We start from the raw sequence: 19,534 nt of genomic DNA, 5'->3' as shown, positions 1-19,534 counted from the left end.
ATTTTTTACATTAACTCTTGGATAAAAAATGTGAATCAAACTTAAAATTTTTGGTCACATTTAAAAGCTTACATTAAATAGATTTGAAATTTAAATTCTAAATTACGAATTGCAACCGACCACCTTCTTTATAAAAAAAAAAAAAATTCTTTCATTTTTTGTACAACAATTATAATGCATTTATCAACAATTGTTACCAATTATTGAATGCAACAATAATGTTCAATTAGGAATCTTTTTGCTCTTTACAATTAAAAAATTAAATTTTTATGAAAAAATTACCCCTAAACTGAATTACCAAATGATCCTTGCTAAACCTCAAATTTTTTCTCTCAGCTAATTTCATAAACCTTAATCTTCATCATCTCTATCTACAAAATCGAAATCAAGTTTCAATTCTCTTAGGTTAAAGGTCGTCGAAAATAAGGTGGAATGTGGAAACAAAACCTGTCACGACGAAGATCACAAGCAAAACAATTTAGTTCATATATGTACATAATTTTTCAAAATGCACATATGTACGTATTAATAATATATATAGGTTTATTTAGCATACAGAAATGAATATTTACTTAAAGGTTCTTGAGGGTTTGGGTGCTAAGAATTTGAAAGTAAATGCCTTATGATTCAATTGGCTCTCGTGAGCAAATTTACCTAAAATGTGTTTTAAATATTGGTGTATTTAGCTTATGGCTGTAAAGAGCAAAATTTTGGTTGTATATAGAAGGTCAAATTATGTCAAAAGTCTTTGTACTTTACAAAAATTTAGAATTTAGTCAATGTATTATAATTTATATAAATTTAATTTTTATATTATTTTGATTTAATAATTTTAATTCAATAACTAATCTAATCAAATTTTTATCATTAAAAATTTTAATATAACTATTGACTTTATTGACGTGATTATTGATTTTATCGACATAACGTTGATTTTATTAACGTGATATTGACATATTGATGTGATAATTGAGATTGATAAAATCAATTATTAAATTATGCAAATAATCATTGATTTATATGAAATTTGAAATTTAATCTCTATACTCATAAAATTTGAAATTTAGTCCTTTAATATAAAAATATATATTTTGAATTTTTAGAAATTTTTTTAATTTTTTAAAATATTAAAATTTAAAAATTGCTACAATATTCTCTTATAATATTCTATCACAATATTGAAAAATCTATTATAGTATTTTATCACAATTTTCATATATTATCACTAAATCTATTATAATTTTTGTCACCCATATAAAATACTGTTATTAGTTTTATCACTATTACTTATTACATATTTTATAAAATATAAATCTATTGTTAATTTTGTTACACTTTTCTATCATAATTGTAGTATATTGTGGTCATATGAAAATAAGCTCATACCAATTTGCTAAAAATCTATCACAAATTTATTAATATATGATACAAATCTATCATTATTAAATTTTAATAAACTATTATTTTTATTAATTTATAAATAAATTAGAATTATCATCATATTTCATAAAGGTAAAATTATCCAACAAACAATGTTTTTATTCCTTTAAATTAGACCCTATTTAAATGATTTTTTATAACCAAATCTAAGTTAAAAATTCTAAATAAATTAAAGTAATTTACTAAACTTAATGTGTATTGGTTTTAAAACTAAGCTTATTATTTAATTTAACATAATTATTTAGATAAAAAATTTTTTGTGAAGATCCAAAAAATTGAAAGTATCATATATGTTACCAATTTTTTTGTATTATATAGACTAAATTTCAAATTTTATGAGTATAAGGATTAAAATTTAAATTTCATGCTAGTATAGGGATTAAATTTTGAATTTTATATAAATACAAGAACCATTTATATAATTTAACAACTAATTTCATCAATCATAATTCTCACATTAGCAAGTTAACACCACATCAACAAAGTTAATGCCACGTTAGCAAAGTCAATGACCATGTCAACATTTTTAACAATAAAAAATCAACAGAGTTAGTAATTTGACTAAAATTTTTAAATTAAAATAATATGAAGATTAAAGGTGTATGAATTATAATATATGAACTAAATTCTAAATTTTCATAAAATATAGGGACCTTTGGCATAATTTAACCTATATAGAATTTCCCAAAAAAAAATATTTGTGTAGTTCCTTTTTAGAAGAGAGAAAAAAAAGAATTTTTTTTTTATAGAAAATTTCAACTAATTAGATGATAATTGTCCAAACTAATACTACCATTATGCAATTAAAATTTGGACAAAATTTTGGGTTTTAATTAATCATGGGCATAAGAAATTCAACTATCAAAACCAAAGCTATTTTTTTAGGAAAGAAACATGGATTAAAGTTTTTTAAATCCTTTCTCAATAAAAATGTAGAACCAATTAAAGTGAACATCCTTTTTAACGTATATAAAACTATTTACTACAAGTATGATCTTTCCAACTAAATCTATCAAGACATTCTCTAATATTATAACCGGGCATTATTTATTTCAAAATTTTAAAATATCAGTTCATTCCAACTAAAATATTTCATACTTTTAATTCCAACAATATACTTAATTCCAACAATATACTATTTTATTCTTAACTTAGTCCATGAATAAAGATTCATTTAACACTTACCAAATAATTTTAAAACCTCATTAAATCAAATATCGATCTTTTTTTTGAATTCGTATGACTTCCATCAATCAAATCATTTTCTTGAGTAATCTTTTAGCTCTTAAGATATGTTATGTTAGAAGTCACACCTCTTTTCAAGTTATAATATCAATAAACTCCAAAAGTAATATATATTATCAATCAAAATAATTACACCAACAATTCATTGAATCATTGTTTTCTCAAAAATTCATTGAATCATTTACTTATACTCATTACTATAGTATATGGATCAAACTTAAGTCTTTAAAATATCATCACATAATCCAAAAATTATCATCTAAGTCATTAAGGCTACATTTGGTATACAAGATTAGTTGAAAGAGAGGATACTAATAATCCTATCACATGTTTATTATGCACTTAAATAAAAAGATTGGATTATTTAAAAAGATTAGATATCCTATGCCAATAGGATAACTCTATCCTTTGAAAAAATAAAGAATTATTTTTAATCCATGAAATTAAACTTACATGTGCTATTATATCCTTAAAATTATATCAATAATTTATATTGTATAAAATTGTGAGAAAGGATAATTTTGATCAATAAATAAATTATCCTATCTTAATTATTACACATATCAAACATAAGATAAGATGATATTATTTAATCTAATCCTATTCATAATATTATCTTATCTTATCCTATCATAATTTTATATACCAAACATGACTTAAAAGTTTGCACATAGTATATAATTATAACCTACTCATAGAATATCTCTTTTAATCTAAGAATCATAAGCTACATTATTAAAAACTCATCGTTAACTAATTATCATAATTTAACCTCTTAAGAAATCTCTAAAAATCATAAACTAAATTTTTAGAAAAGTTTCAATCGTAATATAAGCTCTTAAATATTTTCACGCATAAACATCATAACTTGAGCTCATACAAAATCTACAAGAATCATAACCTAAGCTTTAAAAAAAAAAATCTTATCATAATTTAAAGATCAGAATCTAACTCATAAAATTTTTTCAAAAATTGTAACTTAAACTCTAATACCATTTCATGTCACACCCTAAGATCGAGACGCAACAAAGTTATATTAATTTGAAGTAAAACTTCAAATTAATACGAAGCCGTCTTTCTTAATCATTCTAAAATTTTTCAATATAAAAATATGTTTAAGTAAAATCTATAACTTTAATTCAATTAATAATAAATCTTCATATACCTATATGTCAAATAAAAAATATATAAAATTATTTGTAAGATCTTAGTGATCAATAATGTCTCAAATGCTTAAGTAATCTTTTCAATTTAATTTTTTAGCTTCTCATATGACTAAATAAATTTATCACTTACTCATTTTATAAAAGGAAAGTGAAAAGAGAATAGCAAATCACAGCTTAGCAAGTATAAGCTCACATACCTTATCGGATCAAATATTATTTACATATATACACATATATAGATCGATCATTCAGAAATATTATTCAAATTATGCTTTCAAAATATTTAAGCAATCATTCAAAAGATTAATATCATATCAAAACATATCATTTCATCAATTATAAATCATAAATCATGATCAAATACAACTTCATGCAAATCATAAATCAATCTACAAAATCGTAAATTCATAAGCATATATCATTGTTATCATTAGTTAATTATTGGTTACGGTTACTATTATAATCCATGACAATAACCATATTGATAATTTTATCCCCATGATCATTGTTAACTATTATAACCCACTAGCTCGAATTTTATGGTAACTACTATAAACTATTAGCAAGGTTTATATGATCATAACTATACTAACTACTATAACCTATTGTTCAAGGTCGTAGAACTAATTCTAGTGTCAATGATCTCATTTTCAAGGAATATAAATTCGTAACTATCATAAAACCATTATTTAAACATAAATCAATTTCTCATTTCATTCATAATACTTGATCATATTTTCATATATCAAAAATAAAAAAAATTAAACCTTCTCTTATTTAAAAATATACATATATACATAGGTTCGAAAATAACTAAAGTGTGTGAGATTTTACTTACCTTCTTTCAATTTCATCACTTAGTTTTTCTCAAAAAATAATTAACAACCTATTCAAAGTTATTTGAACATATAAAACTTAATCAACCATTTTTAAAACCATTTATATTAAAAATAACTAAATTATACAAAGACTGACTCAATTAACTTATATTGGTTGCTTGAACTCCTTTCACTAAAATGATCCTATTTTAAGATCTACAACATGAAATTAAGATATTTTTGGTAAGTTAGAAACTAGACTGGATAAGCTTCATACATGGCCAACCTCGTAATTCATTGTAGATTAATTATAATCATTTTTGCAATTCATATTATATACTGTTGTTAGATACCATGAATACCTTTTAGTAAAAATTAAATATTTACTCATAAGAGACTTGAAATTCAGTTCCACTTTTTTCATTGAAAGATAGATTCAATAAGCTCTCCAAATATATATAGGTCAATTTGTAATTCATTACATAAAAGTTAAGATAATTTTCATAATTCCTCCTTGCTGCTACTGGTAGACAACCTACACATCCTTAAATAAAAATAAGACAACTCTTCATAAAAAACTTGGAATCAACTTACATTTGTTTCGTTGCAAAGTAGATTCAACAAGCTTTCCAACGATATGTAATACTTATAGTAATAATTTATTCATTTATACAAAATTTTATTTTAATTCACTATTATATATAATAGCATCCAAAAATAGGATTTCTCCTTTAATATTTAAAAACTCAAATTCTCACTTTCAACCTTTAAAATCCACTAAAAAATCATCATTAAATCTTAATAACATGAAGTAAATTTTAAAACCCAATAATTTACCCAAATAGATAATGAAAATTAATAAAAGGATTTGATAATTTTTCTTGATTTTTCTCTTATAATTTTAACTTCAAATAATAGCAATCAATATAGTATTTTTCTTAAATAAAAAAAAGACATACACTCACATTTAAGAGATTAACTTGAGTGTAGCCTCTGATTTTGGATCACCAACTTGATTTTTCAAACTCCTTAACTCCAAAGAAGATGAGGAAGCAGAGCCCTTATATTTTTTTTTTTTCTGTTTTACATAAACAAGGATGACTAAATTTTCTCTCTTATAGTACCTCAGTTTATTTTTCTTTTAATAATTAATCTCTTAAATAAACTAATGAGTTTTGATAATAATCTAGCTCATCAAAGGCAATAATGGGACCATCAATGGAGCTGGTGACAACAATAAGATGCTAAGAAGATGAAAATTTTCTGGTAGGTTAGAGGACATACAATAAGAGGGTATAAAAGGTAGAGGTGAAAAAAAAAATCAAGAAAATAAAAAATTGATTCGAAATCATAATATTCAATTCGATTTATATCGATTTTTTTCTTATTCGATTTGAATTAAATTTGGATATTAAATATGTATATTAAGTTTAGATCAAATTTCATATCAAAATGTGAAAAACCGAAAAAATTGAATTGAATTATATAATATATTTTTATTAGTTTTTTTATATATTTTCAAATTTTATAAAATAAAAATAATTATTTTATATATAAATCTATTTAAATATATTAAAAATTCTATTCAAATAATATATAAAAATTTTTAAATTTAAAAACTAATGAACTAAATCGGTAGAATTCGATTCAGATAAAATTGATTTTAAAAGAAAATTAATTTAAATTTAAATTAAATTTTAAAAATAGATAATATTATGTATTATTAAAAAAAAAAATCAAACCAAATTCCATTCGCTATCACTCCTATTAAAAGGGGAGTTTACGATGAGGGGGTGGTTAAATGAACACCTGTCCAGGAGGGAATTCGGGGGTGCAGTACGTTGAAACAGGGTGGTTTTATTCATCAATTGTGGCTGCATCCTCCATTAATACTTAACCGATTTTGTAATGTGAAGAGGCCGTGGCAGTGGTTTGGTGGAAGGCAATCATACAGCCGTATGATTACACAGCGACCTGGATGATTGGTTGATAATAAATTTTTGTGGTTACTCCTCTTTGCATTTCCATTTAATGTCAAATAAATTTTAAACAAGAAAAAATGGGAGTAAGAAATAAAAGACGTGTATGGTAGAAGTCAGAAGAGTACTGGCACAGACAGGATAAGTTTTGGCTTCAAAAACAACATCAAAACAAAAGCATGTAAATGAGCAATACTAGAACAACATCCCTTCGACAGGCTTGCTCATCTAAAATTTGATCAAGTTTGAACTCCAATTGTAGAGATCATCTTAATCCGAAACTTTTTCAACACTTTTATATAGAAAATCAATGTCAAGTTAATGCTATGGTAGGAGTTGATGCTTCAGTCATTTACTGAAAAACAAAGTCAAGCTCAAAATTATTTATGAGCTCAAGCTTGTTTCGAGTTGAAAATGCAATTCATCACTGCATGTAAAAAGCATCTAATTTCATTTCTGTTTGCAGATTGATGAAAACGAATACATTTTGAATATCTGAACCATACAAAAGATATGCCTCATTAAGTTTGGAATATACTCGTGGAACAATTGGTTATCGTAACAATGGTCCACATCATTGACAATCTTTCTAGGTTAGTAGCAAGCTCAATTGCAGGTAAACAAATAATTGCTGTCATTGCACCTTGTATTCATCTCCCGAATGGCAATGAAGGCCTTCTTTTTCTTTCTCCTTGCCACATGTTGATAGCAGTATGAATGAATGCTGCAATAAATTACCAGAGATCCTGGGAGAGATGATCTGGCAAACTTACATATGCCAATTTTGGAGTATTTGTTGCATTAAGACTGCCAAAATGCAGCCTATGGATATGTTGATGACATTAACAGCATCATTGTTCAGCTGCAACCAGAAAGCCAAAATCATGATGGCGAAAATATCAAAGTTTCAGCCTTATGAGGAGCAAATAAAAAAAAAAATACTTAGATAAACTAGCAATGTACATGGACAACAGTAAATTTTCATCCAACGAGAATTAATATTCAAGCTAATCTTTAGCAGGCAGTTCTATAACAGGTTGATCTCTCTAAATTTCGTCTTTAATCTTCTTTATCTGAAAAGAGTGGGAAAAAATTCTTCCCCACTACCAGCTCTCTGCTGTCTGGCGTGCTCCAAACAAAACTAGAGCCCAGCAAAATGATATACATGCACTCATCTCCAAGATACACAACATCAAAATATAAATTCACATCCAATAAAACCCAATTCATTGCTAACAATATAAACTAGAAGACAAATAGGCAATAGATGAAAAAAAAAAAGTTAGAAAACAGGATGGTAGAAACCATCCTATTATTCAAATGATTCCTTACCCATCGAAATCCTTCCTTCCCTTGGTATGCAGCACCAATTATGCTCTCACCAATATTAGCAATCTGGGAAGATATTACGCAGATCACCACCTCAGGTAGATTTATCTACTCGCAAATATTAAAAACGAAAAAAGAGAAGAAGCTTAGTACATCTTTAGAAACCAATTAGGCCTGCAAAACTAGTCCAGCTTGGCACTAGCCCACCAGTATTGCTTTCTTGACATGTTGCTAACCAAATAGTTTATTATTACAGAAAAGAAATATATTCCAGGATCTTCTGAGGTGAAAACATCTTGTAATGATCACTCAATAATGCTTGTAGGTCTTATGCCAAAGAAGTGAAAATATCATACAGAAAAGCCCTGAATAACAGAACAAATTATTCATATAGTATGAGTAAATAGCAAGTACTACCTCACCCATTAGAAAACCAATAGAGGCAAGTAGCATTGATGCTAAGAGTCCAGCGAAGGTTCCTTCAACACTGACAGCCCCTTCCGTTCCCCTAGGAACAATCTGAAAGTTTGTAACTAGATACCTGGTCATTTTTGGCACATCACAAACATTACACTTGCAATTCTGAAAGAGGGGTTTAACAGCAAACAGAAAATAGTAAATGCCATGAATATAAACATTTTAAAGAGAAAAAAAAGACAGGCATTAAAGCTTACCAATCTAACAAATTTTGTTTCTAAATAGGATGCTACGGAGACCTTTATAACCAGTATAAATGAGAATAATAGCACTAAAATATAACAAGAACCTTGAGGAATTTAAATTCCACTTGTTTCAAAATACCCTTTTCTTTAGAGTGAATTGCATAGAAGTATTATTAAAATTAATTTAAAGTTACTAAACCTTGACAAACAGAGATGCACTACTTACGTTGTTTTGCCATATGCTTTCCCAATCTCACTTGAGACTGTATCACTTAACTTAGTACAGAAACTGGCAATGAATCCAAGTTGCCAAAGCCGAGCAAATGCCTCTCCACCAACTCCATATATTGTGAGAAAAGCACATACACAACCAGCAGCACTGGACCCAATTACACTCCCAGGTCCCCGTCTTCCTTTCTTTTTCTCAGCAATCCCTTGGGCCTCCTTTTGAGCCATTCTAACTTTTGTAACTGCTGTGCCCTAACAAATATAAATACGTTCAACTCTATCAAACAGAAGAGAGAAATCCCAATTACTTACAAAAGTCATAATCTAATAAAAAGCCCTTCAAAATTGCCTAGAAAGAGTTATTGCTCAAAAGAAGGAAGATCTTTTTTTTTCTTTTAAGCAAGGGGGAATAAACAATTACACATGATTATATAAAAAATCAAGCACAATAATTTGAACAATTGGGCACGATAAAGAGCTGTAAGATTGTGTAGAGATTTAGAGAATTGTAAATTATTATGCAGCTGGAGGTCCTCAAAAGCCAAGCACCTCATAATCAACCATCTCCGGAGGTTTCATACTAGCTTTCTTCTTTTTCTCTTCTAGTATTCGTTGTACCTTATGCAAAAGGCATTCAAGTATCTTTCCTGCTAAATTTATTGCCCCTTACATCCCAAATTATTATCTCCACTCAAGTTATGAACATTTCACACAAAATCATTTGTTTTTCAAATATTTCATAACATGATTTTGGAGCATGATTTAAAAGTACTACTTCCAAGTTGAAATAGGGGTCGGGAAAATCAGAAGAGGGAGGCAGGAAGCAATGCAAAGATCCATACTTTTCAAGTAAAACAAGCCATAACCAGAAGGAAAAGGAGGGGAAAACAGAAGTAAAACAATATATCATTTCAAAATAGTCCAAAATGCTAGAAGCTATTAAACAATGAAAGTTAATCCTCCAAAGCATAGATTTTGAGTACCAAATGAGAGCAAAAATCAAAACCCAAATTTCAAAATTTAACTTAAATCCATAATTCAAATTAAAATTCATAGACATTTTAAGAACTCACAATAACGAAGTAAGAAGCAACGAGGAGAAATCCAGGAGACCCAAAAGCGCGCCAAGTGAGAGTTCCAAGCAAGAACGCAGCACAAATTCCGGAGAGAGAAAGCCCCGCTACTAAAATTGGGGTCCCGACGGCGAAGATCACAAGGTTACTGAGGAAGGCTGATTGCCAGGTGGGCGGCGATGATTGGATGATGTCCATAGCTCTTGATACTACGCCGTGGACTGGGACTGCGTTGGTTCTGTGAAGGAATTGCATTTTTGCAGGTCTGGGACTGGGATTTATAGGTTTAGCGTTAAGAAAGATTGGGAAATTTTTGGGGAGGGCGGGATATGGGAATTGGAGAGAAGGAACCGGAGAGGAATTGAAGCGAAAGTGAAGCAGACTAGTTGACCATCCCATCTTTTATGAGCTGTTTTTTTGAGTGTCGAAGAAGAAATGAGGAATAAAAGTAAAAGGTGATGTTCGGGTCATGGACATCCGAATAATTCGGGTCGGTTCACACTCGAATGAAAAACGAAAGAAAGCCCATCTTGTTATCCAATTGAAGTAGTTAATAGAAACATCAAGAGTGAACCAGAGGAAGAGAAAACAAAAAAATGGTAATCCTTTGTTCTCCAACCTCAGCTATCTTCTCTTCTTCAGAGAGGCCTTCATTACTTCTTTGAAAAGAACTCTTCCAGGTAACCAAAGCTCATTTCTTGGGTTCTTTCTAGTATTGACATTGTCCAAATTAACCTTCTTCTGTTCGGACAACAACGCCGTCTTTTTCTAAACCATCCCTGTAGTAGCGTTTATGTGATAGACATAACAACCAAATAGAAGCCGATATGTAACGGATATTAACTGATTTCATGCAAAATAAGAACACAAGAGTTTTTTTTTTTTAAATTACCCCTAGAGTTCAAGTCAAGATTTCTATCAAATCTACTCAGAGATTTAAATAGCAATTACAATCATATTTTTTGTTGCATCGTATTTATTATATTTTTAAATATAATGAAAATTATTGTAATCATTATCATCATGAATTTTTTTAATTTTGTATAATTTATTATAAAATATAATAATTATAATTATAATCATAAAAAATTTTTATTTTATAAATATTAGAATAGTTTATGACATTCTTTGTTTTCTTTTTAAATTATTCACAATTTTATTTAGATTATAATAAAATATTCATATTTGTTTTAACAACAAATATTTGCTTAAACCAAGTTTATATTCAACATTAACTCAAACAAATCAAATATGAACAAAACATAATATGTTAAATGTTAAGCATTTATATTTAATAATATTACAAACTCTAAAAAATAATAATTTATCAACTACAATTTTTTATATATACTTTAAATTTTACTGCATGATAGAATGACATATCAAATTCTTTATCTTTGCTTTACGAGCTAAATTGACTCCATCTCCATCCTTGTAACTTTTATTCTTGATATATTTGAGGTGAATGATACATTTGAGGATGATAAATTTATGCTAGGCGATACATTCATGATAAAAGATACATTTAAGGTGGCTAATAACCATGTAGAGGTAGATAATCATGAGAAGGTTGAAAATTAGAAGGTTTCGATGGGTAATAACATCCTTGAGTATTAGCAGATAATTCATTATATCTAAAGTTATTAGAATTTGATCTCCCACCTAAAGATGAAAAACCTTTAGAAATATCATAATCATACTTCTTGGCTTTTCCTTTTGATCGAATTATACGTACACTTTTACCCTTACTAGATTTAGTAGATGAATTTACTTCATATTTTGTCATGCTAATGAAAAATCCACCAGTAACAGCAAAGTCAAGTTCTTCTCCAAATGGGCTATAAGGTTGATTTATATCTATATCATCACCAAATTTTGCACCATCATCATCAAGTGAACTTAAATCCCCATCATCATTATTTTGACTAGGTGTTAAACTTAAATTTGAATAAGACACATTCCTTTCTTGACAGCAGTGTGACTATTCAACATTCATTTTATTATCAAAATTATCTACAAGTAACCAATAAAAAAAAAAAGAGCATTAACAAGATAAATAATAGTTTTAATCCTATTAACTTAGACTATATTTTTGAAGATGATGGTCCACTAAAAAAATAGCTACAAGAAAAAGAAAATCCTCTAGTAAATGTGCTCTAGTTACGTTTACAATTTGATACAAATGTTTTTTGACTAGGCACTTTCACTACTAGTTTTTGCAATTCAGAAACATAAGTGACATATATTATCCACCACTCAGTTGTATAAAATTATTTAAATTAAAGTTAAATGTGCTATACAATTAAATAATATAAAATAAATTATAATTATTTAATTTATTATTTACCTGGATTGATTTGCTTCCAAGCTCTTTGTGTTTGTGAAATACAAAATGTTTCATATTTATCTCAAAATAATAACAACTACATTGATTAAGAATACAATAATAAACAAATAAATAACAAATAATTATATTTTTAATACAAAAATAAATGCCAAAGTTATAAATAATGTTAAAAGCTAACTTGATCAATAATTCTGATTTGCAATATGCTTTTTAATGTTTTTGTACTTTTTAATTTTTCAATCATTGCTCTTATACTTTTTAATATTTTTTTAGATACATTTGTAGAAAGTTTCACTCCAAATTGAAATTGTGAATTGAGATAGTAACCTAAATATAATTTATAACAATATTATCTTATAGTAATAAAAAATAAATATATAAGCAATTTAAGCATAAAAAATAAACATATTATTTAAATATAATTCACATTTTTTGTTTACTTACCAGCTGAATACAAATCAAAATGATGAAACTCCATCTATTGTCAATAATCTTTCATATTCAGTAGAATAACGTTAATTTTGTTGAATTGCTTATTTAGCTCTATCTACAACCTCATAAATAAAGCCCATTGTTGGTTTTTCATCACCATTCACAAGGCGTAATACTTTTACCAAACATTCTGTAGAGACTCGTACCCAACCTGTGAGGATTATTTATTTTAACCTTAAGGTCTCACGATTTTATCCCATAAAAAATTTCTCACAAGTTTAGGTTTAGATCTCTCCTTATCTACACATTCTTTTAATGTGAGATTGGGGGCGTTACAATCTCCTCACCTTTAAAGCTTGATGTCCTTGTCAAGCTGAGTCTAACCACAAGATTAAGATCACACAAAAAGTTAAGATTCTAGAGGTAATTCCCCACCATATAGCACTTAATGACTCCTATAGCCTTACCATATAGCGCTTAGTGACTTCTATGATGTAGCATTTAATTCTTACCGATTGGTGATCGCTCTAATACCATTTGTGAAGACCCACACCTAACTTGCGAAGTATTGTTTGCTTTGACTTGAATGTCTCACGATTTTATTTCATAAAAGACGACTCACAAGTTTGGATTTAGATCTCTATATATATCACTCCTTATCCACATATTTTTTCAATATGGGATTGGGGGCATTATAATCTTTCCGCCTTTAAAGCTTGACATCTCTATCAAGCCGAGTCTAACAACAAGACCAAGATCACACTAAATATTGAGATTTTAAAGGTGGCTCCCTACAATGTAGCACTTAGTGACTCTCACAATGTAGTACTTAGTTCCTGTTGACTGTTGACTGGTGACTACTTTGATACTATTTATGGAGACTTGCACCCAATTTGTGAGGGATTGTCTGCTTGAACCTGAAGGTATCATGATTTTATCCCACAAAAGGTACCTTACAAGTTTGGGCTTAGATATTTACATATATATAATTCCTTATCCACACATTCTTTCAATGTGGAATTAAGGGTGTTACATGCTTATAAACTTTTATTATATCATTTGCTTTGTTCAAAATATTTTTTCTCAAAATAATTTTTTTGGCTTTATAAAAAGGTTTTGATTTTTATTGTCCCTATTTTGATTTTTTAAATTCTTATATATTCATTAATGAATTTTTAGAGAAATATGTTTTAAATTAATATTTTAAACAACAATATCATAAAAGATGCTAGATTTAAATAGGTTTACTAACTACTAAGTACTAACTTTTGAATTGAACATCTCTCTCAAACTTTGCTTTTACCTCATTATGTCTTCTAATTATATGAAATGAATTACAAATTGGATAAGAGCAAGACAAAGTATTTACTTTTCTTGTGTATATTTCTTTATCAAATTAATAGTTCAAATGTGATTGTAGATAAAACAAGTCACTTTTTTCACATCATCTAAAACTTTTGCCACATTTCTTTTTTTACCAATATTCTCAAGGCACAAGTCTGAATAATAAGTTGAACATGCTACCTAATACAAATGTTGTCTCTTTTCCATTACTCTTTTTCTAATAACCTTAAGTATTGCCTCATTATCAGTGACTATATGAACAATGTACTTTTTTTCAATTTTTTTCATATCTTCATCTAATAGTCTATAATAAAATTTTGCATCTCTATTATGAACACTTAAGACATCTATAAATTTTCAAAAAAATTGGTCTATTTACTATAATAGATAAGGAAATTAATGATGTGTATTTGATTCAAATTGTTGATCCAACCATCACACATCAAAGTGGCACCCAATTTATTTCAATGTGCTTTTAATCCATTAACTCATTCATTGATTTGTTTATACTCACACTCTAAATATACATTAGAGACCTTATAAAAGTGTTGAAAGTTTACATGTTGGCCTACTTCTGCTATCACAGAAAGTAAATTATGCAATCATGGGGAGTTTGTTAATTGAAAAAGAAGTCAATTATATATAAAAAATTTTGATACTGAATCACCCATTATCCATCTTAATGTTTTTAAAAATGAATAATTTATTTTTGGTTTCTTTGAACTCTTACTTCTAACAAATTCATGTATAACTCCCTTTAATGAAAATTTAGACTTACTTGGATTCGATTTCTTTTTTTTTTTTTTTTCATAATATTCAACAATTAAGCCATGAAAGCTTCATCCATCTTTATACATGTTACTCAAACCACCAATTCTTTGTCTAAATTTTTCTTTTTTATTCCACTCATGTTTTGATTAGATACTATCTCGCATGACTTGTCTAATAACAACATCTTCATCAAGAAATCTTTTATAATCATAGTCTTTATCTTTTAATTAATATAAAGATTCATCTTTTCTCTTTTTGTTCTCAACTTTTTCTGATTTATTTTCTTAAAAGAGTTTTATCATACCTTTTCTTACCACACTAATTAATAATATAGTTAAAAACAAAGAGAAAAATTAGTTGCACATGCTTATATAATTTTATAATTTTTATTGAAAAATTAACAATAATATTTTCAAAAGAATTATAAAAATATAACATACTAGTAACGTTAAAGGTATAGTGCAACATTACCAATTTTATGAATAATGTGTTCATTGAAATATACTATTACTCATTTTACAACTTTGTTACAAAGTTTATATGAAATATTTTCTTTTGTATTTGGCACAGATATTCCAAAATACTAACCTATATCATCATTTGGTATGCTCTCTACTCTTTTACTTTAAACTCTTCACATGATGATTTGTTTGCTATTTTATATAAAAACAACATAAACTTATATTTAGAAAAATTAATATTAATTATTCCATCATTAAAAATATGAATATACGTTAAATTTTTTAATTTTTATTTTTTAATGTTAAGAGTAATAGATTATGAAATGCTTAATTTATTAAGTAACTAAATCTTTTTGATATACTAATTGATGTAAGTTTTTTTTTATCACAAATTACTTTCAATATATTATATAATGAATAAAATATTCAATAATTACACAAAAATAATAATAACTTAATAAGAATTAACCTAATAGCAATAAAACTGACAACAATATAAATACCAATACAATAAAAAATTACTAAATTTCAAATACAAAATCATAAATTAATAAATAACAAAATCAAAATATAATATTTAATTTTAATTATTTTTCATCTAACTTATACTAAAAAATTTACTAAAATTTTTCATCTAAAATCTCTATATATATCATATTAAATTATTAATCCCTTAATTTTTATCAATTATAAACTTTTCTTAATCCTTTTAACTAGATTTCCTTTAAAAAAATTTAAAAATTAAAATTATTAAAATTTATATTTTAATGAAATTAAATGCTAGATTAAAAAACTCGACGCACTTATCCATAATCCGAATACCCATCCCATCCATGTCAACCTGCATCCTACTCCTTAAATTTCCTGAGGACCCTGAATCCCAAATTCCCTCGACACCCTATAATTCATGGCCGCTCTCAACCCTCATCAAGTCTTTTTCCTCTTCTCAGTTTTTCTGCATCTCTCATTTTCTCTCTCGCATCTCTTTCTTGCCTTTTGCCTCTTGCCTTTCACTCACTTCAACCTCCATTAAGTAGCTTCTCGTATTTCCTTTTTCTTTTAGTCTCTCACACATTTTTGTGGCTTGCTCAATAAAACCTAGTGCCTCAGTCTCCAGTCAGCCTCCTAAGTCCCAGCTCTCTTTCAGTCCCCCTCACACACCTCTTGTCACTGCCATGCCTATAACCTTGGTCTCGTCTCTATCAAACTTTCACAAAGATTAACAGAAATTTTACAAAAAGAAAAAAATCTAATTTAGCTTTTTCTTACCTTTTTTTATCTTAATTGTTGATTGAAGATTTAAGGTTGATTCGAATGTGCAATTTACTGATTGAGCTAAGGTTACTAGAGATTAAATGTTCAATAATTGATTCGATATTATTTTTGACTTTTTGTTTGAGACTGAAATTGAGTTATCTTTTTGTTTTTGGAGTCTTGTTAGTTGTTATGTTCTAATTTTTTTTTTTATTGTGTTGAAATTTTGGTTTTTGTTTTACTTGAATTAGTGATGGAGAAAATGGGGGCAATAACGGATTGTTATTGCTGTTAGTCCCTGTTACATCATTTTTTGATGGCTACGATATAATGTTTTGAGTGTATTTGAATTTCACAATCTTTTTTTTTCTCGATAAAGGTGGTAAGTGGTGGCATTACCTTAGTTTTGCGCTCGTTATTCCACTATAAGACCATTATTTTATTCTCTGCATAAACCTACAAATGTGGCTACAAAAATTATATATAATTAGAAACTATAAAGGTTCCACAATAAATCATGCTTTTTTATTCTAGGCATAATATAGCATTGACACATCTTACATTATATAATGAACTCGGGACTTATCTATATTAAGTAAATTTAGAGTTTAAATTTAGCATTGATAACTTTTTTTTTTATTTTGAGGAGTAATATAATGAACTCGGGACTTGTCTATATTAAGTAAAAAAAAAAAATCTTGTGTTATATAATTATTTTCCTAATACTAAAACGATTTATCTTTTGAATTCAATTTTTCACAGGAATTTTGAGAAAAAAAATAGAAAAAGGCTTGGGAGTCATTTTGAGGAGTTCAAGTTCACATTTAAGCATTTCCCACACTTTGCTTATTGAAAGATGATCTTGGGGGCTTCATTTGTATGCACCATAAGGCAACTATTATCATTTTCCTCATAATTTTGTTTTCACTTTCTATGATATCTCCTAGTTTAATGCTTTCTCTTTTCCAACAGACACACACACACACACATATATGTATATATAATTTTTTATTAAATAGATTTATGGTAAGCTTATCTTAACATCCAAGATTAAAGTTCTGCCTTTGTTTTTTTTAGTAACTAGAGTTCAATTTTTGGCAACTTCAAACACAAAAAATTATCAATGATTGACAATTAAGTTGTCATTAATTTATTATTATGTCGTATGATTTATTACTAAATTATTAATAATTTATTATTAATTTATCAATGATTTATCTTTATATTAAGGATGATTTACCATTAATAATTTACTATTAAATTATTGATAATTTATTACTAAGTTATTGATGATTTTTATAAAGTTATAACTGGTTTATTACTAATTTATCGAAGATTTACTATCAAATTATTAATGATTAACCATTTTACTACTAAATTATCACTGAATTACAACTAAATTATTATTAATTTATTACTAAACTATTAATGATTTATTATTAAGTTATTAATTTATTACTAAGTTATCAATAATTAATTTACTACTAAATTATTAATGATTTATTATTATATTATTATATATTTACTACTATATTAGTACTGATTTATCACTTAATTTTCGTTTATTTACTACATATTTATTATCAATTTATTATTAAATTATCCATGATTCATTACCAAATTATCAATAATTTATATTATACTATCCATGATTTACTATTAAGTTATCATTTATTAACTATTAAGTTATCGATGATTTACTATTAAATTAGATTGATTTACTTCTAATCTTTTAATGATTGACTATTAAATTATCAATTATTTTTTTAACTTTTCAATTATTAACAATTAAATTATAAATATTTACCATTAAATTAACATTGATTGACAATTAAATTATTTAATTTACTATTAAATTATCACTTATTTATTATTAAATTATCAATAACTAACTACTAAGCTTATCACTTAATTTTTTAGTAAGTTGTCTTTTATTATACTACTATATTGTCATGCATTTATAATTATATTATAATTGATTTATTACTAAGTTATTATATTAATTATATGTTGTAGTAAGTATGAATTATGATTTTTCTTTCAAATGAAATGTTTAAGTTTTTTTCTTAACCCATGTAGTAGTAACTTAATCGGTAAATGAATAGTAATAAACTTATTGATCTAGATTAACATTTATGTAGTATGAATTTTAAAATCTTCAAAAAAAGATATATCTTTTAATCTATGTAAGACTTGGGCATAAAAATTTTCTTCTAGAATTATCATTAGCATTTCCGTAACTTTTGCATTGAAATTTTTATTGTGTTATGTTCTCATTTTATTTTGAAATTTATTATAAAAGTATAACTAAAAATAATATAATTAATCAACTCAAAATGAAAATTTTCAAAACTCAATTTGAGTAAACATTAATTTTTTACTCATTTCAAATTTTAATTTAATTAAAACTTAATATAAAACACATAATTATAAAAATAAACTAACTTGACTTGATTTCAATTAAATTTAAAAAGTAAATAACTTAGTAGTTATTTAAAATAAAAAATGATTGAATATAACCAAATTTTGAATTGAAATAATAACCAATGAGAATTTAATATTTCTTTTTCATCTTCCTTAATAATTTAAAAGTTCATTATTTAAACTTTTATTTCCTTCATTTTCAATTAATGTCTCATTTTTATTGTTTTTGTCAATGAATTAGTTAATTGATTTTTAAGAATATTTTAAAAGTAAAATTAATTATAAGTAATTGAATATATTCATTTTTTATTTGGATATAAGATGATTTGAATCTAGTTTTTCAAACAAAAAGAAGCATGCATAAGTACTGAATAATTTAATATATTATGAATAGAAGTAGATGATAAAATTTAACTCAAATTGTTTGTCCTATATCTACAACCCTATTCAAAATTATGAGAAGTCAAAATTTAAAATAATTGAAATACTAATAAGCAATTAAATATCAACATTTAAAATAATTGAAATACTAAATAAACAATTAAATAAAGATTTGTCAAA

At 26.3% G+C, this 19,534-nt stretch overlaps 1 protein-coding gene across 2 annotated transcripts; it reads right to left on the bottom strand.

Annotated features, from left to right (window-relative positions):
* Window positions 1-7,076: 7,076 nt before the first annotated feature.
* Window positions 7,077-10,719, bottom strand: LOC149519084 (integral membrane protein (Protein of unknown function DUF92, transmembrane)). 2 transcript variants are annotated; one of them, XM_089759358.1, is made up of 5 exons: window positions 9,941-10,719; window positions 8,866-9,119; window positions 8,395-8,518; window positions 7,981-8,085; window positions 7,077-7,510 (listed from the first exon to the last, which is right to left on the bottom strand). In XM_089759358.1, the coding sequence occupies exons 1-5, from the start codon at window positions 10,337-10,339 to the stop codon at window positions 7,418-7,420; spliced, it is 975 nt and encodes a 324-aa protein (XP_089615484.1). In that variant the 5' UTR covers window positions 10,340-10,719; the 3' UTR covers window positions 7,077-7,417. The 2 variants fall into 2 exon arrangements, with proteins under 2 accessions (XP_089615484.1, XP_089615485.1); XM_089759359.1 differs by lacking the exon at window positions 7,981-8,085.
* Between the last annotated feature and the right edge of the window lie 8,815 nt (window positions 10,720-19,534).

The sequence above is a fragment of the Durio zibethinus genome, chromosome 4 (genome assembly GCF_047325235.1).
Source record: "Durio zibethinus cultivar Kanyao isolate XHJ-2024 chromosome 4, ASM4732523v1, whole genome shotgun sequence".
NCBI classification, from domain to species: domain Eukaryota; kingdom Viridiplantae; phylum Streptophyta; class Magnoliopsida; order Malvales; family Malvaceae; genus Durio; species Durio zibethinus.
This window is presented reverse-complemented; position numbering and strand designations above follow the sequence as displayed.